This window comes from Barbus barbus, assembly GCF_936440315.1.
Source record: "Barbus barbus genome assembly, chromosome: 48".
In the NCBI taxonomy this organism is placed as follows: domain Eukaryota; kingdom Metazoa; phylum Chordata; class Actinopteri; order Cypriniformes; family Cyprinidae; genus Barbus; species Barbus barbus.
Window position 1 is genome coordinate 19,039,874 of NC_136726.1, and position 27,512 is coordinate 19,067,385.

At 35.8% G+C, this 27,512-nt stretch overlaps 1 protein-coding gene across 1 annotated transcript in view; it reads left to right on the forward strand.

Moving 5' to 3' along the window:
- Window positions 1–14,699: 14,699 nt before the first annotated feature.
- Window positions 14,700–27,512, forward strand: part of cspg4 (chondroitin sulfate proteoglycan 4) — a gene marked incomplete at its 5' end in the record, with an annotated part of 52,789 nt that continues 39,976 nt past the window's right edge. Inside the window, one exon of the mRNA XM_079411726.1 lies at window positions 14,700–14,772. Within this exon, the coding sequence (XP_079267852.1) occupies window positions 14,700–14,772 (73 nt within the window). The remainder of the gene's footprint in view (window positions 14,773–27,512) is intronic.

Here is a 27,512-nt window from a genome sequence, read left to right on the forward strand (position 1 = left end):
GGGGATATGTCCCCGGGGCTCATCCAGGTGTCCCGGCCTCTGCCGACGATCCGGACACGGACTGGGAAACAGAATAAGAAAGAAACAGACAAATATTAGCGTAGATGCCATTCTTCTTACGATGTAACGAGTACATCATGTGTTATGGGGTGTGTTCCCGGTTCCGGTTGATCTAATTAATGCAGCCTAACAATCCTTTAATGGATTTGAATAATAGAAGCGTATTAGTGTGTTATGTGTAAGCCAGGTTAAAGAAATGTGTCTTTAATCTAGATTTAAACTGACAGTGTGTCTGCCCCCCGAACAGCGTTAGGTAGATTGTTCCAGAGTTCGGGTGCTAAATAGGAAAAGGATCTGCCGCCTGCAGTTGATTTTGATATTCTAGATATTATCAAACGGCCAGAGTTTTGAGAACGCAGCAGACGTGGAGGACTATAATGTGATAAGAGCTCGCTCAAGTACTGAGGAGCTAAGCCATTCAGGGCTTTATAAGTAGTTAACAAGATTTTAAAATCTGAGCCAGTGCAGTGTTGACAGAACCGGGCTAATATGGTCGTACTTCCTGGTTCTAGTAAGAACTCTAGCTGCATTTTGGACCAGCTGGAATTTTTTTATTAAACGTGCAGAGCAACCACCCAATAAAGCATTACAATAATCTAGCATTGAGGTCATGAATGCATTATTATAAAAAACTGGATGACGAGTAATAAGATTTATATCAAGCCGATGTAAAGCTGCTTTGACACAATTTGCATTGTTAAAAGCGCTACATAAATAATATTGACTTGACTTGACTTTACATTATTCAGCAGCTGTCTGAATCACAAGCTGTTAGCAGCAAAGCAAAGAAAGCACTGCAACCTTGTGTGTGTGTGTGTGTGTGTGTGTGTTTGTATGTGTGTTTTAACACTGACAGTTAAATGCTGCATTCCCATTTTTGTAACACTAGTGTCTTTTCCTGACAGAAATCATTGTCTGAGGGTTTTGGCTGCTGTTTTGTAGTAATCACAGGCACTTTCTGTTTCCTCTTCTGTGCTGACACTGAAACACTTCTCACACACGGAGGTATGAATTCATAACTGCGAGGCTCGTTTGAGGAAGAGGCGATTTAGCGAGCGCGATCTGTCTCCTGTTGTTTTTTACCTGTTTTTTGTGTGTGTGAAATTACTGATGATGGTTTAGTTCCAGAAAGCCCAGCGGCAAACATCTGCTTGGGTTCCACACAAAAAAAGCAAAGAACAGCAACATCACACAACCAGACGCGTCATCTTTGTTCTGTGTGGCTTTACATGCACACGCACATATACTTGAGAAACCCATAATGCTAAGAAGTGAGCTGCATGCTAGTATCTTATGAGGATATTCAAATTTGATCCAATTTACAATCTTAATTTTGAATTTATACAACCACACAAAGTCTGCCATGTTATACCCATCTCTCATGGTCCAATCAAATCAAATCTAATTTATATGACATTAAATATAAAACAAAATAATATAAAAAAAGTATTGCAATAATAAAATGATAACTAAACTTTATATTAATAGTAATATTATTTTATATTTTTTTATAAAATTAATCAATAGCAATTATTATTTTGAAATATTAATAATAACACTATCAAATTATTCCTTGTCTTAGCTTATTTAGGATGCATCCTGCTCAGTATTATATATATATATATTGTATGTATTATAATATATATATTACATTTCTGATTTTACTCTGAAAATATGTCAGATGATTTGGTCATTTCAAATAGTCTGAAAATTTCGAGTTTAAAATCAAATCAAAATTAACCATATTTACTTCCGCTTACACATTGTCTCACATTATTTTATTAAAATTCTGGTGGATACAATAAGACAATTATTTTGAATTATTATTTAATAATTATTTAACTGTTTATTAAACATATTAAATATTAAAATTCTATACTATTTTGTCTTAAAAAAAACTAAAATCAATCATTTTTAAATGATAAAAGTGAATGCATCCCAACATTATAATGTACAGCACAAAAAAAGTGAATAATATATATATTTTTTTTTTATTAAATGGGGCAAAAGTTACATTAGCATGTACAATTAAATATATGTCAAATATTGACCTATAAATATGAGTAGATAAATTAAATGGTATAGATATACAGTATTATGCATCCCTATTAATAATAAAAAATAAGGATTTACGATTTAAAAATCACCCACATCCCGGTCCAAAAATTTAGGGATGTTCACTGAACGTTCATATATGAAACCATAAGAAACACACATTTTTAATAATCCAATAAATTTCCAATCAATAACTCCTTCCCTCCAGTTTTTTAATTAGTATCAATGAAATATGTCATATTACGTAAATAAAATGGGTTGCGAGTGCCTTTTCATGGAAATAAGGCAACGTTGGGGCTTGATCCATTAGGATTTAATTGGATTGCGAAAAGTGGCTATGATATTATCTGTTCAATTACATTTATTTTCCCCCATCCGCACAGCAGCCTTGGTTACATCAGCAGAGAAAATTATGAAGATTTACTAAAATAATGTGCACTAATGAATCATGCACAATAAGGCCAGAGGCATTCGTTAAGAAAGTACATAGGGTCAATTTTAATTTCACATTGACTTTAAGGCATGAAATGGATGTTAAGGACGCATTAGAGGATTCAAATCTTGTGCGATTCAATCATTAGAGCTCTTCCTGTCACTACAGCTGCACATGACATTTAAATTTACTCTGAGAAATCATCTCCGGATGTGAAGCCAGGCAGTTTGAACGATTGTTATTTTGAAGGGGAAGTGCATCTTGTGTTTCTCATTAGATGCGAGAAGCAGCAGCTTTTCCCCCCCGTGACCATTCGGCTGCCTGTAGCACAAGTTTATTTAATAATGCACACAACGTAAATGCATTTCCTCTGCATTTCACAGCGGATTTACAGTCCGATGTTCTTAGAAATCTCATCTCATTACATTATCAAACATCTGTGTTTTATAGCAGACGGCATGCAGAGAAAACACGCTCAGATTGATAACAGGCTGCGGGGTCTTTGTGTGAAGCTCTTCAGTCATTCGAATGGATCGGTGAGGTTCAGAGATGGGATTCTCAACACATGGGTCAAAAAAACAAAGCTAAATGTGAATAATATCGATATAGTCGTGAGTCAGTTTGGTGCAAAGAACTGGGTGGAAGCCAAAGTAGGCCGATGCTAACATGAGCAGGTTGTAAAACCTGCTTTCAACCTCAAAAACCATAAACAAAACTAGATAAAGGTGCAAGAAAATGTGTTTATGCCATGTTTCATTCAGGGAATTCGAGGCCTCTGAAAGCATAAAGCATCAAATATTGTTACTGGATATTGTTTACACCTTTAAATATGAAATACAGCACTATGATCAATACTTCAACGTAATTTGTGATGTAGTGGACCATTTCAAACCAAACTAGTCAGCTCTTCCTCACTGTAAAAAAAAAAAAAGTTGAGCCAACTTAAAATTTTAAGGCAACCAGCTAATTTTTGAGTTTTCTCAACTTGATGTTTTAAGTTTATGCAACAAAAAGTTGAGAATCTCCTACAAAAATAAGTTTATCATTTTCCTCAGTGTTTGACATGCTATGCTTGCTAAATCTTGCTAAGCATTAAAAACAACAAATACTGAATGTTAAAGATGAATACAACTTACTTAAACATGGCACCTCTGAAGATGATGTCACTTCCTCTTGATAATACGATTTAAAGGGGCAGTGTTAAGGAAGCCAGTTTCCGCCACTGAATATTTCTTTTTAAAGGTAATTGTGACTTTTTATCTCACAATTCTGACTTTTTTTCTCGCAATTGCATGATATAAACTCACAATTGCGAGTAATAAAGTCAGAACTCGCAATTCTGAGAAAAAGTCTGAATTGCAAATTAATATCTTGCAATTCTGAGTTTTTTGGGGGTTTTTTCTTAGAATTGCCAGTTTAATTCTCGCAATTCTGTTTTTTTTTTTATATCAAGCAATTCTGAGAAAAAAAACAGTAAGAATTGTGAGATTAAACTTGCAAATAACTTTTTTTTCCCCATACAGTTTACTATTATTATGTAGTAAAAAAAAGTAGATGATGGGGACATATAAAAACATGTAAATTATCCAACTTAAAATCAAATTAGTATTTGTATCAATTTGATAGTTATAGTGTAAATGGTTAAACTAGTATACACATTTTAACTGGGAAAATTTATTGTTAATACATATTTCCAAAATATTTTATTTTCATACATATTTTACATATAGAATCTGGCTATATGTAAAATGCATAGGCTTTAAAATATTTTTAAAAATGTAAAATTCTAAATGTGGTCTTTTAAGGTATAGTACTTACTGTAAAATGAGCTTATTTTAAAAACACTAGAAGTCTATGGCATGCGCTCTTTCGCTATATAAACGTGTGCGAGTGTGCAAGGGTCTGAAGTGAAGTGAAGTGACATTCAGCCAAGTATGGTGACCCATACTCGGAATTCGTGCTCTGCATTTAACCCATCCAACGTGCACACACACACAGCAGTGAACACACACACACACAGTGAACACACACCCGGAGCAGTGGGCAGCCATTTATGCTGCGGCGCCCGGGGAGAAGTTGGGGGTTCAGTGCCTTGCTCAAGGGCACCTCAGTCGTGGTATTGAGGGTGGAAAGAGCGCTGGACATTCACTCCCCCCACCTACAATCCCTGCTGGCCGGAGACTCGAACCCACAACCTTTGGATCACGAGTCCAACTCTCTAACCATTAGGCCACGACTTCCCAATGCACTAGTATCGGTTTGTCTTCATCAGGTTTGTCTAATTATAAATGAGATCCAGAGTCTCCATCTGCTCACAAACACAAGAACTCCTGCCAAACAACACTCTCTGTGTTTCTTTCTCTTTTTTTCTGTCTATCCCTCTCTCTTCCTGAAGTCGATTGATCAACAGCTCCCCCTACAGGTTTGTAAGGAATCTATTTTTCTCTGGTTTCCTATGTGGCTTAGATTTCAGACAAAATGTACTCTACAGATGAGCACATAGTGAAGGCACAGGTTGTGGTGTGTTTTGCATCTGTGCTTCGCATCTTTGTTCTGATTCCAGAGAAGTCCAGTTGATTGTCTCTTATAGTTTTCAGTTGGCGCTGGTCTCTGTGTTGTTGTGGTCCAGCACTGTCAGATTCCCTCAGGAAACTTTAGGTGTTGCTAATCAAAAGCACTGTAAGTGAAACCAGCTTCTCGCAAACTCAACGCCATTATTTTAGTTTATCTGTTTGTTTATGTTCTTGTGGTGACTGTGAGGCGTTTATTGACCCAGAGCTGATAGTGTGAGACTTGCGCGTGTCCCCGCAGGGCCGCTGGATTGATGCCCATCACTAATAGTGTTCAGGTCTGATACACACTTCATAAAGCAAGCAGGCTTGAGGCGAGGTCAGCCAATCAGAGAAGCCGCTGTTACCATGGAAACCACATGTGCGTCAACCTACAAAAATGTCAATGTATTAAGAAATACTCTTAATTTTTTTTATTCTTTATTTTTTCATTCCCCTTGTTGTAATATTAAAATATATTTTAATGCATTTTAGTATTAATTTGAAAAATATATAAAATATACTTATATATCAGGAGTATTTCCTGCTATTTACCAATAAACATTATATTTTTAAATTATTGATTTTTTAAACTTCTTGATTCTTTTGTTTTAGTATTACATATATATTGTCATGTATTTTAATATTAATATGAAATATATATTGTATTATATTTCATATATTTATTTCAGAATATAATATTTATTATTTAAAAATATTCAATTTTTCCTTTCTTACTTTTTCATTTGTCATGTTTTAAAATCAAATATATATAATATATATTAATATTAAATAATATATATAAAAATATAGTTTAATATATTTATTGCAGTATATAATATTTATTAATTAATTCATATAAAATTAATATTCATATAAAATAGTTTAATAATGCTAAAAGAATATCATTAAATAAAAAAATTATATATATATATATATAATTTAGTAAATAATTGAATTCTTGATTATTTCTCATTTCAGTATCAAATTTGAATATATTTGAACATTAATATGAAAATATGTGAAAATACATTTAAATTATTAAAGTAAATTTATAACCAATATTTTTTAACTACTAATTAAATAAGAAATATTCTTCCTTTTCTTTCTTGTTTTTTATTTCTCTTGTTTTTATATTCAAATATATTTAAATCATTCTAAAATAATATCATTAAATATAAAATAATATATATATGTTATAATTGTATGTGTTTTATGTGAAAAAAAACTAAAGCCAGTTCTTTGATGACATCATCCTCCAGGAAGTGACATCATTGTGGAGGGAAAACAACAGCAAAAACATTAGTAAGTTTAAGCCATTGCTTCAGTGGATTCTGTTATATTTTGTGGTCTCATTTGGTCTGTCGCACTTCCGAATATTCCATCCTGCTAAAATTAAATCATTTTGTGTTCAGAATTAACAAAGTTGACACCCTCATGTAAGATAAGTCCCCAGTGAACACTAGCTAGTTTTGGCATCGTGTTATGTTCTCTGTCTCGCTCTCTCTCTCTCTCATTGTGTAAATAATCAAGTTCCAATACAACACATTTAACAGACACAATCACAATCACCCAAAGAGATTCAATTAGACTTGTAATGCTTTATGGGTGAATGGCATGCATGAGTACTTCATTCACTGCCTCATAAGTTCATGGCGAATGACTCAAATGCTATGATTCATGTCAGAGCTGGTCGGTTTGCTTCTTAGAACTCTTTACTGAAGCCTTTTATGAAAAGCCCATGGAGAAAATGAATGAGGGAAATACTTCCCCGGACCAAATCGCTGCTGGGGCTTATTGAACTGAGGAACAATCAACTGCTCTGAACCCCTCAGTGAAGTTATTCAGCAAAGTATGAACAGCACAAACATAAAATTATGTTGTTTTTTTGTCTAGTGCAATTATGACTGACATTCAGCGATCAGGAACTGTTTGGTATTCAGATACTCCACTGTTTTGTTTTTAATCATAGAAATAGCAGATCTGTCTGACGCATTGATTCAATAACGATGTGCACCAGATGTCATAAAAAATTATCTTCTGCATGTATTTGCGTAGTCTTGCATAGCCAGAATTTTGACATCTACCAAGTCTAGTCCACTTTGCAATTAAATTAGCTATTGTTCCTTGCGTGCTTATTCTGACATATTTTTGCCCAAAAATATAAACCCCAAAAATGCATTATATTTAGAGATACAATTTTTATTTATTTATTTCTCATAGATTAGAACGTGTCCTGTTAAATTAAAAAAAATTCTAAGCAAAAAAATTACATATTTTTACCATGATTTACAGAAATAATGTCATTCTTTGTAACGATAGTTTGTGTACCAAAACATCTTGTCAGGCATATTTAGAGCAAGAATCATTAGGTGACAATAAAAGACTATTTAATGATCACAGTGCAGCCACAAAGTACTAATTAACTGTCATTAATTGTAACTGTGACAATTGTCACTACTTGCCACTGTCCTTCAAACCCCTAGGTTTTACCCTTTTGTCAGTTTTTAATCATCAAAATAAAATCCAATTAAATGATCATTTTAAATAATACATTACTAAATGTTAGAATTAATTATATATATATATTAGTAATTAATAATTAAATAAATAACAATAAATAATTAATTAAATTATAATATAATATAACATACAATATAATACAATAATATATTTTAATATAATATAATTATATTATATTAACTTAAAATTATTACATACCGTATATAATTAGGGTTACAGAGGAGCAGAATATTCCCCGTAAATTTCCAAAATAGTTTCCAAGAAATCATGGAAAGTTTTGAAAGTTTACAGATGTTTATTTTTTTATTTTATTTTAATACTTTTTTTGCCCCTTTGCAACCCTATTATATTTAATAATTTAAAAATTACATTCAAAAAAATTTAAGTAATTTTCTAACATATAGTTTTGTATATAGTATTTAATTTTTTTCTTTAATGTGTAAAATAACACTTTTCTCATCTCCTGCCTTTGTCATCAAATCTCAGGAGTCGCTAGCAGAGGATTTTGGGATTGTGCATATTCTTGTGATGCCATCAGTCAATTAGCATTGTCATGTTATTTAATGTGTTTCCAGAATGATTAGTCACATGATGTTTACAGCTCAGGTGATCAGCTCAAAACTGAGCTCTTATGATGACAGCTAACAGATGCATGCTAATGGACGGCTCTCTCCAGATCTTCAGACCCCAGACTGTCCTTTAAAACAGAAAACACACGCCGGTGTCTTCTTTAACCAGTCAGAGTGTGTTTTAGAGCGAGAAGGAGAGAGGTTTACATCTCTGAGGGTTTCCTGTTCTCCTTCCTGCTGGGCTTCGTTTTACTCCTGGAGATTTTTGATGAGTTCTTTTGGAAAACATCCATAAAACACTGCTTTCCCTCTCTCCCTCTCTCTCTCTCTCTCTCTTTTCTGCTCTCAGCATGAGAGAACAGGAGAATTTACTCAGACCCAGGAGGAGCTCGGTGATTGGGGAGAGAGAAATCATCATGAATACAAATCCAGGCAGAGAGAATTGAAAGGTCTCCTGTTCTTCTGAATGTGTTTTTTGTTTGTGTCTAGAGGGGCATCACGCTGTAATTATTGACTTTTCTTTGTCTAGCTCCTTTTCATCCTCTAAGAGAGAGGGAGGAGTGGAAGCCTGTCATCTATTCCCCAGCGACTTTCACTCAGGTTAGAATGCCGAAATCACAGAGCGGCTGCAGTGTGTTCAACACAAACTTGTGTGTGTGTGTGTGTGTGTGTGTGTGTGTGAGGTTGAAGTCTGTTTTAAAGGGTCGTATCTTGGAAGAAAACTATTGCACACTGTCATTTGCATACCTGTGCTTGCATAAAAGCTTTGCTTGATTCACAGCATAAATGTGGTCTTACATTGAAGAATTCAGATTATTCAAAATGAGGGCGGGCCTGTAAGGTAATTAGCATAAAACACGCCCAAAACATCTCCATATAAGCTTTCACCAGAGATAAGGCATAGAAAAATCTTCAAGCCAAGTGTTTTTGTGTTTCACCTGGTTTTAAGCAATTCTTAAACACCTTTATGTTGTGAATATACACATAATGCTAAATGCAAATAATAAAATAAAGCAGACCAGATAATCCTGTGTAGTTTTATTATATATTACCAATATATTACCAGAATAAATACTTCCCATTACTCCATCTATTTTACTGTCCCAAATGCATGATTATATGGGCATATCATATGTGCACATTTATTAGCATTTACCATTGATTTGTGCTGCATTACTGATTGTAATGTTCAGAATGCAAAATTCCTCCATCAGACAATCCAGACCAAAAACCAATCATAACAGCAGTACATTACATATGGGTATCTTAAAGAGTAGAAAAATGGCATGTCAAACTAAATTATAACTTTTTTGAGGGAAAACCTTTTTTTGGTACATAATAACATTTGCCTCTAATATTAGAGGTTGAATCTGTTTTCCAGTCAGCGGAGAATGTCTGTTATCTATAAGTATGTCTGTCTGGAATGAGCATCTGACTCCAGTGATGAGAAACCATCAGCACATCCACTGATCACTGTGGCAAACAGCCACACACATGCAGGCCAAACGCTGGCAGAACATTGACTCGATGCTGGCAGTGGTGAGAGCTTGAAAATGTCATTGATAAACATTAATAAAGACAGACCCAGAGATAGAGAGATCAGAGGCATCAAATGCCACTTTAGGTTGGCCAGGGGCTGAACAGACAGCTGTGTAAAGTGCACAGACCATGCTTGTCCTGATCTCCAATTCTCAAACAGTGGCATGATGAAGATCCAGAGGCATTGGATTGAAATGGTGCAAAACCCACATCTATCTCGATAGGTGTAAACAGCATGTTATATAGAAATGACTGCATTTGTTAACAAATGTATGATTGCAAATACAAAAACCAGCTACAAACCACCTCAGTGTAATCTGTCCAGCAGAGGGCGCTGTTCTCAAAACTACCCCTGCTGCCCACTAATGCAAATTCATTCAACCCAAGTTTGTTTTTGTGGTAAACTGTTGGTAAAACTTAATTTTGATAATCCACTTTAGACATTCTACGAACTATAAGTAACTTTGCAACTACATGTCAGCAGCCAGTCATCAGAGTAGTAGACTGTCTGCATAATAAAAAGTGCTCCACATGGCTCCGAGAGGTTAATGAAGGCCTTCTGAAGTGAATCGATGCATTTATGTAAAAATATCCTTATTCAAAACTTTATAAACCGTTACCTGTAGCTCTATTAACTATCGTATGCATGCAGACATAGCATAAACTCCAATGATAATATTTTAGTCTCGCGAGAACCAAGTTTTGTTTACAGCAAAGTAGGGCTTGGCAATAATTCGATAACGTTAATTATTGCAATATAATTTTCCTCGATAAAACGATATGAAGAGTTTGATAAATGTTCGATATAATGTTTATGTGCCAAAAGCGCAACGAAACAGCGCGACTCATTTGAAGCGCGCCAGACGGACCGTTTATCCGCTCTGATAAAAGGTCAAACTACCGTGTGGCGAAAGCTCACGATGCGTTTACTCGGTCACTGCATTAAACAGCGCTGTGAGATTCAATGTGAAGTGATTGTATTTATAACACAAATGACTATGTGATCTAAACTAGTTTAAAGCCAAACGGGAGAAACACTGTGTGCAACGAGACAGTCAGAAGGCTTTTAAATCTACACATCGCCATCATTTACCATGGATTTACTGTAGTAACACTCTCTGCACCATGGTATTGTGGCAGAAATGTGGGATATTCACAATTAATTGTATTACAGGAGTAATGGTATATAATTATAGTATGTATTGATTAAGCTATAGCATGTGTACATTGTACTGAATAACAATAGGCTACCTAAAAACCATATAGTTATATTTTTACCATGGTATTGAGGTGCTATGTGTGGTTTTATCTGTGTTTATCATGATTTAAGTGTATGCTACTATGGAAGACCAATGCTTAATAAAAAAAATAAAAAAACTGGGTCAGAATAAATTTAACCATATAAAACTGAGCTTGCTACAATTTTTACAGATGTCACTGATTTTTATAATGAACAAAAATTTACCTCTGCATCCCAACTCAAACTACTATCAAATGTGCATTTCTAAGAGACAAAAAAAAGTGATATTATTATTATCAGGCAACCCTAACCTGTTTCTTGATTTGAAACAATATCACTCATTAGAACATGCAGAAACTAAGAAATGAATTTTTCTATTTAGATATTTATTTTGTTAAGGAAAATTAATGGTCTGGTTTCTACAACTTTCACTTTGGAGCAAAAATCTTGCTTTAAACTTGAAAGAAATAAAGATTTGACATTTATCGTGATAATTATCGATATGAAAAAATTTTTCGTGATAAATGTTTGGCCATATCGCCCAGCCCTACAGCAAAGGAAAACCAGTCTCCTCTTGGCTTATATCGAAATCCTTATGTATTTTTCTTACAAATCCTCGTTTTGTACTACTTATTCATGACTGGTGTTTTGTTTTGCTCTCTCCTCTGCACTTCTGCGTTCGTTACTTCTCACAGGAGCTTACGCCACACCTACATCCTACGTTATCTGTTGGAACGGCAGAATGTGCGTACAACAGTTAGCAGAAGCTAGATGTTACGGTTTATAAAGTTTTAAATAAGGATATTTTTCTTACACAAACGCATCGATTCACTTCAGGAGGCTTTCATTAAAACTCGAAGCCATGTGGAGCACTTTTTATGATGGATGGATGTGCTTTTTTGGGCTTCAAAATCTCCCCCATCCACTGCCATTATAAAGCTTGGAAGAGCCAGGACATTTTTTAATATAACTCCAATTGTATTCATCTGAAAGAATAACATCATATACACCTAGGATGGCTTGAGTAAATTTCATTTTTGGATGAACTATCCCTTTAAGTGGTCTAAATGTATTTATATGTATCGTCTGTGGAAGGCGCAGGACCATAAAATGTTCATCAAATCATATCCCTTGGTCCGAGGGCTATGATAGGCTGTCCTACCTACCTGTCAACGTATGTATTTGCATATCTCCACAAACCCTTTTCACGCAGACATGACATGATACATGATACGTTTCTTTTAACATACATTGATCTTGCCATGCATGGAAATGGCAATAAAAACATACAAACAAACAATAACTTATTCTACTAACCATAACATAACAGTCTACTAATACTCTAATGAGAGATTTACCCAACATGTAGTTGCAAATTTACCACATAACAATGTGTTTTGTGGACTGAAAAGGAAAGAGGGGGTATTTTGGTTCAGCATAATTTCTAGTAAGGGCTCTCTGGCTTATATTTTAGAGGCTAATGCTTATAAAAATTTATGAGCACTATTGTTTGTCTACTGAGACAAAAACACTCCAATTTAATGGCTTTTTTAAGATGCTGTACTGTAAGTGATGTTACTAACTTCCACTTTGTTTATTTATTTATTTTTGTTTTGTTTTTCTTTTTTGTTATTTTGACCAGTAGGTTATGGTTTCAAACATCTCCTTGCTATAAATTTATATTAATTAAACTTAAAATTAAACTTCAATTTAATTTTGTTAAATGCTAAGCTTAAAAATGTATGCTATATCTTTCAAATAAATGCCACCAGGTTTGATAATTTATCTAATGCAGTGACATTCAGTCATTTTAAATACGTCTTAAGCATCAGGTAGTAGGGATATTTTATGTGTGGGATTAAAAAATTGCTTACAGGAGCTTTAAGCTCTCCAGTAATTTGATACCAGCAGCTCCCGTGAATACGACAGAAACTAAACGTGGTGCAGAGCAGCGATATGGCGCTCCTGAGCTGACTAATATAAACATGAGTGTGTGGGATTCCAGATGATGTCATGACTAAACAATCTAACACTGCTGCAGCACGACCACACACACACACACTGAACAACCATAGTTTATTTTTAGCCTTTTAAAGTCTTTGTGAAAGTCTGGAAACTCTTTTTTTGGGGTGATGTTGAAGAATTACAGCCACACACACATGGATGTTTTGTGTAATCAGAGATGCATGCCAGCAGATGTGACGAGAGAGAGGGGGATTCTCAAATGGTTTGTGTTTATTAGAGGTTATGTGTGTGCGTGAGAGTTCATTTTTAGCTCAAGTCCGAAATAAGACTAAATACTTCAAACTGCACAGCTGTTAAGCATTAAACATTGTATAATAATTAGTGGTGTTTGCTAAATTGGCCTATTTCGTCTATAAACAATTGATTTTCACCTGGCGGATGATTAAACAGGCAGAAAAACCCATAAACTGACATTGTAATAAACATCCTTGCAATCACCCAGAATACCCTAGCAACCACCTTGAAATGCCATAGCAACTATACTGAGAACACCCTAGAAACCACCTTTCAAAGTCCTATTTAGAAACTACTCAACACAACAGCAATCACATTTTCTTCAGAAAATATACAAATCTGCTTGTTTTCAATAGAAGTTACAATTGTTACCTAATTATTGTTCATACTAATAACTGCAAAAAAATATCTTGACACACATGGGAAAATTCTATAAACTCATTCAACACAGTTTTAATAAGAATCTAGTTCTTTTTATATATTGTTAAGAAACTTTTCATCAACGTATGCAATGTAAAACAAGATTTATTTAAGTTCTAAATAAAACAAAGATTACTGAATTTCTACTTCAAAATTTCACATTGAATTATATGTCACTTGCTTCTAAATTTAACCCCAAATTTTCAGTGTAGAGTTCTTGAATTGGCTGTAAGGTTCTTTTGAGATTTCAAAAGTTATTTTTGTCACGCTTCAGGTCCTTCAGTCCAGCATATTGGTTTCTGTGATCTTTAAAAAAAAAAAGTTGCTACAAAGAGAAGTTGCTATCATGATGCCCAGATGTTGTGGCTGTTTGTAGCATGTTACTATGCCGGTTACCAGGGTGTTTTTGTTGGTTCCTCAGTCCAACTCTAAAAAAAAAAAAAAAAAAAAACAATTTCTGCACTCTTAATAAAGTTTCCAAAATGGGGTTTTCGCAGTGTTGCCATAGAAGAAACAAAAAGATCATAAAATAACCATTTTTCTTAGTGTAAAGAACAATTTAAGATTCTTTTTTCCACTATAAAGAACCTTTTGTGTAAGGAATAGAAGGTTCCAAGGATATTAAAGGATCTTCATGGAATCACAGATGCTAAGAGAATGTTTGCTATTTCGGTTCCTAAAACGACATCTAGGTGATTATTTCACACATTTTTCATCCAATCTTCAGATCTTCAAAGGTTTACAGAAACGCTGAGGTCCGTCTGCTTTTTGAATGAAAGCTGAATCATTTTACAGAGCACAGAGGATGGAAATTGGGGGTGGAGAAGTGTAGGAAAGCAGAAAAAGAGGTGTAGTTTTTCTAGAGGGGTGTTGCAGGGCTGGGCAGGGGTGTGTGTTTGTGCGTAAGAGGCTGTTTTTTTCTTTCCATTTGGGGGGGTTCAGGGTATCATTTTCATCCGTGTCTGTCCCGCCCCCTCCATGAGTACACCCGGCACACGCTCCAGGTCCCAAAGTGGCCACAGAGACTCTGAGACTCGGACTAAAGTGGCAAGATGAGCGCCCTGTGTCCGCTCCTGTCTGCCCTCTTTCTGGCACTGCTATACCTGCTCCAGACTGCCAACGGAGGTAAGACCACTCAATCTCAGTGCATTAAGATTAATAAGCCAATGTAGCATAATATTACATGTGTTTGAATATTTGAAAGCAGTGCAAAAGTTTTTAAAAGTTGCATTATTTTGTATTCTGCAAGAATATGGAGCTCAGTGGAGAAGCTTCAAACACCTCAAAGTGTGTATTGAAGCAAAGGTTCCCTCACAGAAAAACTCATTCATACTTGTGAGGCTCAAGTCTGTTCTGCCTGTGTATACAATAAACCCACAGTTTGGCGACCCCTCCTTCTCGTGCTTCCGTTGAGGGTTCTTTGCGTGCATGGGGCAGTCTGGCAGCGGCTCGCGCAGATCAGAGGTCCTAAAATAAAGAGTCACTTTCAGAGGTGTGGATCAGCTGCCCTACGCACAGATGTTCCTGCTTTTCCGCTCCAAGATCTTTAGCAGCGCCTGTGAGACCTGCAGTCTAATTAGCGTGCGAGTTAAAGTTGCACTGAAGTGACCGTTGTTCAGCTTCGGATCAAAGCGTTTCTCCATCACCAGCTGCCACAAAGTCACATGACAGAAGAGTAACACCGGCAACCAATCTACAATGTGCGTTTGAGTTGGTAGACTAGCAAGAATGTTTTGGCATCTGTGTCCTGTTTTGTTAAACACCACATGAGGACCATGTGTGGAAACATGAGTAAGAGTAATTGGAAAATAGTAAAAATCAATGCTTTACTGCTGTGAGACAGGCTCAGGCGTGGCAGGGCGGGGCAAGGTGGGCGTGGCATGGCGTGACTGGGCGTGGCACAAGCAGATGTTCAGAGTAAAGTTGTGTAACTGTCAAACTGAGTCTGGAATAGATTTGGTCATTTTTCCCCTGTAAAACCTGACCTATGAAAAATAGGTCAAAAAATAATTTTTGGAAATTGAACTTTTGAACCTTGAACCTTATATATGACAAAATACATAAAACATTTTTCATATGTGTTTTTATTGAGTGTCATATTTGATGCATCGGGCTTTTTTGCCTCATAGAATAATATTCTGAGAATACATTATTCAGAGGCCAAACAGAGCAAAAATTTGCAATTTGGTGCACATTCCTCAAAAGCCTAATGTATCATATTTGATACATTTTAACATGATTTTCTTATAAATTATGTACTGATAATCAAGCAAACCAAGTAGTTTTTAGGGCAGGGCTTAGCAAAGGGTCACCATTTCATAGGTTTGCAAAGAGTCAGTCTATAGTTTGGCGCACTTTCAGCGTTGTTTGTTTCAGCGATCTGACATCCGACAACTTATTGCTTGACTAATCGCATGAGTTTGGGGTGGGACTTCCTGTTTGATTGGTAGATTGCAGGAGTGTTAGGGAAACCTACTTCGAAACAACTATTATTTTTACAGCAAAGCAACAAATCTTTTCTTCTGTATTGTGACATCCAAGTAAAATCGATTATGAAAGAAGAAGAAAAATATGTAGGGTGGGGTTCTATCCATTAATTGTTGATTGGATGGAGGCAGCTTTGAATGTGAGTTTAAGTGAACTAAACTGATTGGAGAAGTCTGGCATACATTACCAGAGAGAAGTCTGTTGTTTTATCATAAAATCCAGTTTGCTTAAAAATGGCAAGGTTGATGCAAATGCTACAAAATGAAATATAGGCATGAATGAATCATTCATAGTAAGATCAATAGATTGCATTTAGAAAATTTTATTTCATGGACACTTTAATATGAATCATAAGGCATGGGAGACTGAATCATGGTGAATCAGATATTATTGACTCAGTAAGAAATGTACAAGTAACATCGGTGGACTATGAAACCTCCAAGCTGATGTCTGCCACCACGGCAACATGCTACATAAACAGGCCTGTGTGATGGTAAGCATTTTAGGCTATACAAGGAGTGTGTGTGTGTGTATACGTGTTGTGTTTACAGCAGTGCATATGTTTGAGTCCGGGTAGTTGGCAGGGTAATAAATGTTTGTACAGCTCTGCACATTAGATTAATAAACGTAATATTTGCATTTGTAAATTGATGACATTAGTTCGCCGGTCTCAGAGAGAGCCGCAGTTTCCAACGCTACAAGGGGCGTCTCAGAAACAGAAGGGAAACATTTATCTTTGCTGATCTCTCACCGGTCTGCTGTTTGTGATCGGATAATGGGACGAATGTTTCAAGATTTTATGTGGACCTTGAATGACAAAGACCTGTTCTAAAAATCGAACAGATTTCCTGATTTTAGCCCAGTTTTGATTTCATTCGATTCTGATTCATTTGCGTTTATTTCCGTTCTAAAGTTTTATATTGTTTTCTCTGCGTTAATACTGTAAGATATGTAGGATGGTGTTTCAGACTGATTCAAACTAGTAACTTTTATTAAACTAACTATTCATTCAAAGAACCCTCTCACATTAGTTTGAGTTTAACTGGTTGCAAGTTATGTGTTTGAGTCACTAAAAAGAACTGTTTCATAAGAGTCATGTGTTCAGAAATTGGACTACACTGGTCATGCAGTATGTTTTTGATTCACTAAATGAACCAGTTCATAAGAATCATTTGTTCACAAACTGCACTACAATGGTTGATTCATTAAATAGAACCAGTTCATAAGAGTCATTTGTTCATAAATTGGACTACATTGGTCATGCAGCATGTACTTGATTCACCAAAATGAGCCAGTTACTAAGAATCATTAACTGCAATTCAGCTAGACTTTATGCTGATAGTCAAACATCTAGCTATGCGAGTCTAACTCTACTCCAGTAGTTGAGGTAGGGTCTACATCGTTCCCACCTGCAGTCCCCATGGAAACCTGCCGCCCACACAGGAATCAATGCAGAAAGTTTTGAAACCCTGATGCTTGAGACTTTCCCTCCTCACTGTCCTCCTCAATAAATGATCTGTCAGTATGAAACACCGTACACACACACACACACCCAACCCCGACAATACCAGACCATAGGGAAGAGATAAACTCCATACTCCATTTTCCTGTCATTTCATATTCATCCACTGGAATCTCATGTGGCACTACGGAAACACTTTGAAAAGGTTTGTGGGTTTATATACACCGTAGTCTGGGCAGTTGTCCCCGCAGTGACTCTTGGCCAAATCACTGTCACAATAGATCAGGTTAAATTTATCTTCGAGATCATCACTCGGCTACTGCTTCATAAACAGACCTAAACATACCTTCACCCTAGCGGTATACCACAGTGTGGTATGTGAAGGTTTTATCCTCTTATGAGAAATTGAGAATTAACCCTGAATAATTGGTTGTGCTGCGTTTAGGGATTTGAACAAATCAATATCCCTAAATATTAAACTTTGGTGTGTGATTTAGATTTTTCTTCTAAAATGATTTAGGAGACACAAATGAAACAATAGTTAACATAGCAAGAGTACAGAGAAGTAAAACAAATGTAGATGTAGATAGTTTGATCATCAAAGAGTTTGATGAGATCTCCGGCGTTTGATTGCACACTTTAATTTATTCAATATTATAGTTTTTAATTTTGTTTATATTTTGTTTTCAAGTTTTTCGTTTTTACTGTATCGTTGTTAATATTAGTTGTTTTTTTTTCTGAGATTTCTAGTTTTCGTTTGTTTTCATTTTAATTTGAGTATTTTAGGGCTGCCAAAGTTAATGCGATTACAAGTAGCATTTAAAAACAGTATCACATCATGTCATAACTACGCGATGCAACGCTGCAACATGCAATAAAAGCTATCTTTTCCGTGTTAATCAGAGTTTTTGTCCTAACTAGCCATGACAGCGATACGCAAAATTTCTATTTTATACGGTTTCTATTTCTGCAACGTCATCTCTGGAGCAACAGCATACAATCTATGACAGTGATAATTTCAGGTAATGATTATGTGCTTTATTCAATGTTAAACTTGTCTAATGTGAATTTGAATAACATGTTGCGTGACATTTAAAGCCATACTGAAAGTAACAATAGATCGTTGACCTCAGATATTGAAAATAAATTAAAGCAAATGTACGTTACAACTCAGTGCGAACCAACAAGTGGTTTCCATAACAAAGATGGTATCAAGTTACTAAGTATGTACTTTTAATAATGTTAAAAATGTTTAATATTTATTAATTAGACTATAAACGTGGATGGCTGTGATATTTAAAAGTTTCTGCCGCATCACGTCTGGTATGGACAGCCAAATTTCTTGTCGCGTTGCATCTGGTTAGGACACAGTGTTGAGTGTTTTTGCCAATTATTTTACAGTTAATTTATACATTTCGTTATTCATATTTTTATTTTCATTTAGTTTAGCTTAGAAACATTCTCAAAATCGTACACAATTGAATTTCCTAATTCAGTTCCAATCTCGACAAGTTGATTAGATGTCCAGCTGTGTTTACTTGTTATACTGTTCATTTTGGTTGCATATGAAAGGAACCCTCTCTGTGTTAATGTGGAGACTTCAGCAAATGTTCTCATTAATGTCTAGGAGATCTGAACTGAATATTCTAGAAATATTCTTTGTGATGTTTTCTATCTTGATGTGTTTGTCCGTTTTTCTCCAACTTCACAGCTGTTCGAAACAATAAGAAAATGATTATATTCTGTTCTAATTGAGCTGCTTATGAAAGAACATCTGGAATGTTTCGCAGTGCACTAACAAATGAGAGTTTCATGGGTTAATAGTGAAAGTTTAAACCGTGTTGAGTGAATACTTAGTGATTAGATCGAGTTGGCCTGGTGGAGTCCCTGAGGGGATGTTTTGCATGAGTCATCTTCATGAGACAGCACAAGGAACATCACAACATCACACAGTTTCCTCAGAGACAAACCTTTCCAGTCTGCTGATCAGGAAATTAGGCCAGCAGCCACTATATGGCTTGTCAAGATCATTTACAGTGCAGTATCGCTCGCACTAGAGAGGGGCACAACTGTCCAACCGCTGGGATGGGTCCATTCAAGAACAGATGGATGAAAAGACATCTGTACTTCACAAAACTCATGAAATAAAAAGTATTTTACAGTGGTGATCTACACAAGACAGCATTTATGGCATATGGTGTAAGATATAAATAAATTCCTCTTTCTCAATCGGAGAAATCCCATGATGGCACTAAAAATAAAGGTTATAAAAAGGGTTTTGCAGTCTGATGCAACAGGAGAACTGTACTTCTTTAGTTATACCATGATGTATACTGTAGTACTGAATGTTTACCATGCTATTTACATTTTACTCCAAGGTACTTTGAAGAAAACCATTCAAAAATATTGTGTTCTTTGATGTATGCTGAATGTTTATAAAAGCAGCAAATATGACCGCTGTTTTTGAATAAGATACCATAGTAAATCCAATAGCATTGTATATTTCAGTACTAGTGAAATGGAAATAGCATGGTAAATAGTCAGTACTACCATATATATTGAAGTAGTATAGTATTACTCTCGGTTTCTTTACCATAGTCTTTGAAGTACACTGGAGTAAAATGAAAAGAGTATGGTAAATTAACATTCTAATCATTCAGTGCCATGGTATATATCAAAGTACTGTACCATAATACCATTACAGTACATTTTATTAGAGTATAACAACACAAGAACCTTTTTAGTAACCTTTTTCAAATAATCATTTAGCCAACTCAAGAAAGCTATATCGTTAAAATAATTCCTGAAAACTAGTATCTTTGGGAACAGAATTTCATTTGTGAACTTTGTCGTTTGTAAACGGTCTCAACTGCGAGTGATCTTCCAGTCTTCCATGGGTACGGCGTGCTCTGGTTTGGCTAGTGTTTGTGAATGAAGAGGCAATAGAACTAATGCTAGAACTTTCCACTGAGATCCTCACGTAGCCGTTAGTATGCCTGCGTGTCAGCTCTGACTTCTGTCCTGCATTAAACCTCCATCCAGCCAGAGGCGTTCTGGGTAATTTGCAAACGTCTCTTTAGTAAGGCCCTCTCTGGAGACAGAGCGGAGCGCTGGGATGGGCCTTTCTGCAGCGGAGGGGATAAATATAACCCACTCTCAAACGGGGCATGTGCTGCCTTAGAGGCTGCTGTTAGCAGACTGGGTGGGGTAACAGGTCGTTACTGTGAGTCACAGGGACACAGTTATTCCGTCATCGCAGGATTCTGTGAACTTACAATAAGTTGGAGGAAAGGAATTGTATGAGCAGAGTGTCGGGAAGGGTGAAAGATGTCAGTCATAGACCTCTAGGCCACAACTTCATCTTTAACATGGCAACACAGTCTATGCACTTCTTAATGACTTTTTAACTAGTCTTCTTGACTTGCTTTCCAGTTAAATATCTAAACTTTCTTTAAAAAAAAAAAGATACATTTACTTCAGATGCAACACTGCTTAAGATATTAAGATTTGTTTCAGAGAATGCACTTTAATATGAGTGAAAACAATGCTTAATATCTTATGCAGTGTTGCATCTCAAGTAAATTTATTTTGTTTTAAGGATTTTCACATAATTTAACAAAAAAATTATACAAAAAGTACTTAAGTAATGCAACTCTATACCACAACAATCTCTTAAGATGCTCTACTGTGGCACTCTATAGCGTAACTCTATACAGCAGCATGTTCTATACAGCAACTCTATACCACAACGCAACACTCTATAACAGGGATCCTAAAATCTGGCCCACTCCTGCAGAGTTTAGCTCTAACCTTAATCAAACACACCTGAGCATGCTAATCAGAGTCTTCAAGATCATTAGAAAATCACAGGTATAGGTGAGATTGATCAGGGTTGGAGCTAAACTCTGCAGCAGATTGGCCCTCCAGGGAAAGATTTGAGGACCGCTAACTCAATACTATGGTGCTCTATAATTATTTATTTACAACAGCATAATCTATAACCTGACTCTATACTGCAATGCTTTATAATTTAACTATATATAGCAGCATGGTCTATAACACAACTGTATGGTAAACCAGGGTGTATAAACTCCATAAAACAGTGCGCTCTATAATGCAGCTCCATACCTCAACATGCTCTATAGAGCAACTGTACACCATGACACTCTATAGCACAACTCTACAGAACAACAGGGTCTATAGAGCAACTCTTTTTCGCAACATGCTCTATAATGCAATTCTATAGTGCAACATGGTATATAACACAACTCTATTTTATGCAACACAGTTGATAACGCAACTCGACACTGACTCTTGGAAAAACAGCTACTGCTGCTACTGTGAATGTGTAGAGTCTGTGAACGGTTTGTGGACTGTGTATTGTTTGAATCGTGTATAGGTGGGGGGGGTAATAAGTTTTCTAATACTTCACCAGCCTCTTGGGGAAACATTAGCAGAGCAATTAGCCATTAGCAACCCTGTGGACGTAAATGAACCTCCTGTTTGGGGGTCTCTAACGATGTGAATTTATTAACCAAATGCTCAAGTCCTCTCACAGAAACAAACTGGGTGTTTTCGGGGTGTTTGCATATTAAGAATCCATATGGATCATTTTAATTGCTGTTAATGGTAAATTAAATACAGGCCATTAAAGCTGCATGTTTGGTCTCTGAATTCCACAGAATTTTGACCCCGTCCTCGACATAAACACTGGAATGTCTTGGAATCTCAACGATTCCCCACAGGGCATGTTATCTATTATATATGAGGTTCTTCTGAGCAATTATAAATAGCAGAATGTTATCTGTCATTACTCATTAAAATAGGATCCTCAGAGCTGAATTTAAAGTAAATGTTTGACCTGTTCTCAATTAGAATCCACCCGGCCACGTTAAAGTCCAGTCAAAGGTCTCCCAAAGTGAGACAGACCGCAGAGAGGAATCAAACAGATACTCTACAGTCCGTTTGCATAACAGACAGTAAACAGCCATGAGTTTAAATCGATAAACTCTCGTAATGAAGTCAGAAGAGCTCTGAATGTTGGTCAGGTCTGGAAGCTTCTGGGGAAGGTCAGGGAATCGAAGGGCGAATCTGCTGGGAGAATTCCAAGCAGCTCCTTCAAAACACTTCATCTGCAATCGAAAGAGCCAAGCTGCATTCTTCAAAAACAATGAAAAGATCTAATTATCATTCCATATTTCCAGCCCGCATACACGCCAATAAGCAGGGCCTGAAGCTGATGAATGCGTGAACAGCTGCTATTGTAGGAATGCTGGAAAACCATGAATTTGACTTCTGTTCTTCTCTACTTGCCGCTAACACAATGCTCACTCTCTTGTAAGCCACTTTGGTACGAAAGTGCGAATATCGTAAATAGTTTTCCATGTGTTGTCTCAGTAGAACAAGTAACGTCGGAGGAATGCAACTTCAGGACATTGCACAGAACAAACAGAGGTTTCCAAACAGCGCCAGTTCAACTTGGCAGTCTGTCTGGCAATGAAATGCTTTCAAAAGTCGTGGAAAATGTGAAAATGATGGATGAACACAACTGCATGAATCCTATTATGAAAAGTCAAGGACAAAGCTGAACTTTACTCCGTTTAACGGATGTGAAATTGAGCGATGCTGGAACAAGTAAATGGCTCAGAATTCCTGATGTTATTTGGATTTTACAGTCTATTCAGTGACTGTAGTTCTAGACTATAAAATACAAAGGAAATATTTTAAAACCTTTCACAGAAGTGTGGTGGAAAATTATTATATATGCTTGAAGACGGTGTATGCACTTCTGCTTTGAACTTCTAGTTGGCTTTTTACTCCACCAAAACATTTAACCTTACAGTTACATCAACATAATGTCCATTTATTAGAATATTTAAGTTGATTTTCATAGAGTTTGATATCTGTTATTCTTTAAAGTTAACATGAAATCAAAACTGACCCTATTTACTTTCTTTATACATGTGTCCGGGCTTATTGTGAATGATTTATTGCACATTATATGCCTTCACGCTCTGTTATCTTAATTTTAGCAGTCATATCTAGAACGCTTTTCAAAATCCAATCAGCTCCTGATTAATAAAAACATAGAATTTCATAGAATACCCCTTTTTAATCATAAATATGTCACACTGGGAAAGTAAAATTGTTTGTGAATGCTGTTTCATGTTAAACTGTAATTATTTTTATTGATGGAAATCTGTACTTTTTCAGTTCCTGGCAGTTCGGCATGTAGATTCCCTGGTCATATTTCATTAGAAAGTTCAGAAGACATGACATACTACTTTGACATGATTTTCAGTGTACATTGAGCTGCAAATGTCATGTTGTCCAGTGGACAATTTGTTCTCAAAACGTATTTTATTAGATGTATTGAAGAGTGATGGATGGGCCTGATGCGTCAGTCTGGAGGGAAAGGAAGTGTTTTTTTCTAACTGAAGGCCTTGTGAAGGGTTGTGTAGAGCTGTTCTGTTGTCATTGGCAGAGCGAGGTAAGACGGACAACGCCCTCGACCAACAGCCAAACCATTTGGCACCAAGTTTAGGAAGCTTCTGGAAGAAGCCGTTATTCAACCAGCTTGTGAACTCGTCTCCTTTTTTGGTAGTTTTTGATTCCCCCCTTAGTTTTCCATGATGCGGTGGGGTTTCAGCACAAAGACCCTTTCTTACAACAGAAAAATGACTTTTATTAAGACTATTTACTTTATTTGCTCAGTTTTCCTTTTCCACCCGGACCCCCATCCGCCCTCTCCCCTCCCGTTGGCCCCTACTGTCTGAGTTGGATTCGTCGGGTGCCTCATAGACGTTAAAAAAAGCAACTCTCCCTCTCATGAGCACAAAACCACTTCAAGGACTGCCATAGCACTCAAGGCAGTGGTGATCATGTCTGTGTGGCGGCAGGGAGAAAACCTATCCTTTCCTGTCTACCTCTCCGCCAGCAAAACCATAATGACTCAGTTGAGTTAATCAGCAGGAATGAGCAACGTTGACAAGGTGTTACGGACCCGCTGTGATTCATAGACACACATACAGCACACGTGCAACTAGGTGAGGGAGCTCTGAGTAATTACTTCTTTGAAAGAGCATGTTTGTGTGAGATTACAAGCCTTGTGTTAGCACTCTATAAACGTCGAGCTTTTCAGGCGCAAAAGGGGTAAAACGAAGATTTACACACACACCAATATATTTACTAAATTACTAAACTAATAGTTCATATTATTAATAATATTTTATAATTTAATATTATGAAACATCATACTAATTCTTATTCAAAGAAATAGTATGATTACAATTATTATTATTACTACTATTATGAGGTGATACCTATATTTAGAATAGTTCATCATATTAAATAAATGTTAAATAAATATTATTAATATTAAAATGTAATATTTTTTTCAAAATTAAGTTAATAATTCTTAATAAAATATTATCATTATTATTATTATGAAGTGAGACCTTAATTATATTTAGAATAGTTAATAACGTTAAATAATTAAATATTATTTATAATGTTAAAATCATTACGTTTGTTTATAATTATTTATTCGGTATTATTTTTTTAAATATTAAACCTTATTTTAAATATTACCTTAGACTTCTTGTTGCTTATTAAAATTATACTTGTAAATTCAATTAATAAAGACAAATGTTAATTTTATCAATAAAAATTATAATTGTTGTTGTTGTTGTTACTATTACTATTGATTAATAGTAATTAAATACAATATTAAAATTTTGGTTTACTTGTATTTTACATTTTTAATCTTGTTATTTTTATTTATAATTAATTGACTTAATTTAGTTTATGAATCGTTTTCCCAATGAGTACGTTCTCAAAGGGAGTTTTTGTCCAATTCTGTGGACCTACTGAACCCTACAGTACATAAACATACACTTCACATCCAAACACTTTTAGTGTTTAGCATGGATGAGCGCTCTGGTTATTGATTGATGGCTCTAGAATGGTAGCAGGAAGCGTCGGCCACACGAACAGCGATTCGTTGCAGAGCTTAGGAAGGTTTTGTCTAATCCAAACTAAGTGGAACTTGATACAGTTTACGGCTTAATAATGTAACAGATTCTGATTGGTCAATCACAGCATTCTATGGTCAAATATTTTTACATAATGATGCTAGACTGTCTAACTTTGTCTCAGGCAAACAATTTCCTGTAGCAGTGTTCGCTTTATGTCTTTTATAAGAGAAATATCACACATTCTTTACCTTCTCTTATAATCATGTCATTTAAACTCAATCAAGTCAATATATCATATTTCTTTTATGCATAACTACTAACTTTTTAGGTCTAACTTGTTTCAATTTATTTCCGGTTTATAATTTTAGTGCTTATTTCCATTAGTTGCAAGGCAACATGAGGCTAATATTCTTTTGATTTGTCCTTCATCTAATATTTTGTTTAATTCTATTTAATTTAATTACCATTTTATTTCAATCAAAAAAATTAATAATTTTTGTTTAACTCTTACCCTTACCAGCTCTAATGAATGAACTACGCCCATATGCCAAGGTTAACCAATCATAACCAGAGTAATTTACATATAGCACAATGTGTAACATGGCGAATGAGACGTGAGGCATGCGGATCCATGTGCAAGCTTTTATTAATAGACATGGTCAAAAACACAGGCAGGGTCGAACAAATGGCAAACAGGTATATTGAGGGCAAGACAGATGAGTACTCAAGTAAACGGGCGTAGTCTTCGATCGGCGAACAATATCCAGAGGGCTTGACAAGAGAGGTAATCCAGGTTCACGAGCAATGGTACAGGCAGGGGCAAACAGAGTCCAAATAGAAGGCAAAGGGTTAATCCAAGATACAAGGCAGAAGATCAGGAACCAGACAACAAGGCAACACGAAAAGATTAAACTAAAATAAGTAACGGAAACTAGGAATGGCTCAGTAAAGCAGCTAACACTCGGAGAGTGATAAACGCAGAACAATACAGGAGACTGAACACAAAACAAACACGGAAAGGCTTGGTACGTAGCTAACACTAGGAGAGTGCTAAACGCTAGACAATACTTGGCGATCTGTGAAAGGAAGTCCATGGTTTAAGTAGGGTGTGTGATTGTGTGTGATAATTCTCAGGTGTGAGCATGTGATTGTGAAATGGCTGTGTGATCAATGCATTCAGCTGTGTCTGTGCAATCAGTGCAATCAGCTGTGTGTGTGTGTCATCAGTGCAATGGATGATGGGAAATGCAGTCCAGTGTGATGTGTGGTGTGAGAGTTAATATGATGGAGAGGCGACCTATTGTGGCAGTTGGACGGAAGACCATGAACCGGATTTGTGACAGAATGGTACACTAGCAAAAACAGCCTATTTAGGAGTCTTATTAATATCACGGAGAGAGTGGGGGGATAAAAACTAAATTATGACTTGTTTGGGGTGCAAGACTCCTTGACTAGCATTAAAAGGGATTTGAGAGAAAAAATTGTGAAATTTATATAAAAATAGTTTTTTTATTTAATCAAGTCTGATTTTCTTCATTAGTGCCTTTTGTGATCCCACCACATGACTCACTCAAGCACAAGGTTTGAATCAGTGCATAAAAAGCATAGTAATATGAAATTGTTTACAGTCATGAAACATTTGAGAATATAAAAAGTCATCAATCAAACTTACACTATGAAATTAGACTTATGAGGCAGTTAAGAGCTTTGCAGTTCTCACTCCACAACATCTTGAAGGAATCATGAGAAATGTGCAGCAGGTTAATTTAGTGGGATACATATGAGTGAAAGATTCTGTCAGAGAGATTCAATGACGCTTAGTAGGGGTAGACGCCATATTTAATTTGACGTGAATGAAAACGAGGCTGTGAGGAATGTTGAGTGTTTGCTAAAGCATTACTATTACTGTTAATTTGAACAGACAAATAACTTTAAGGATT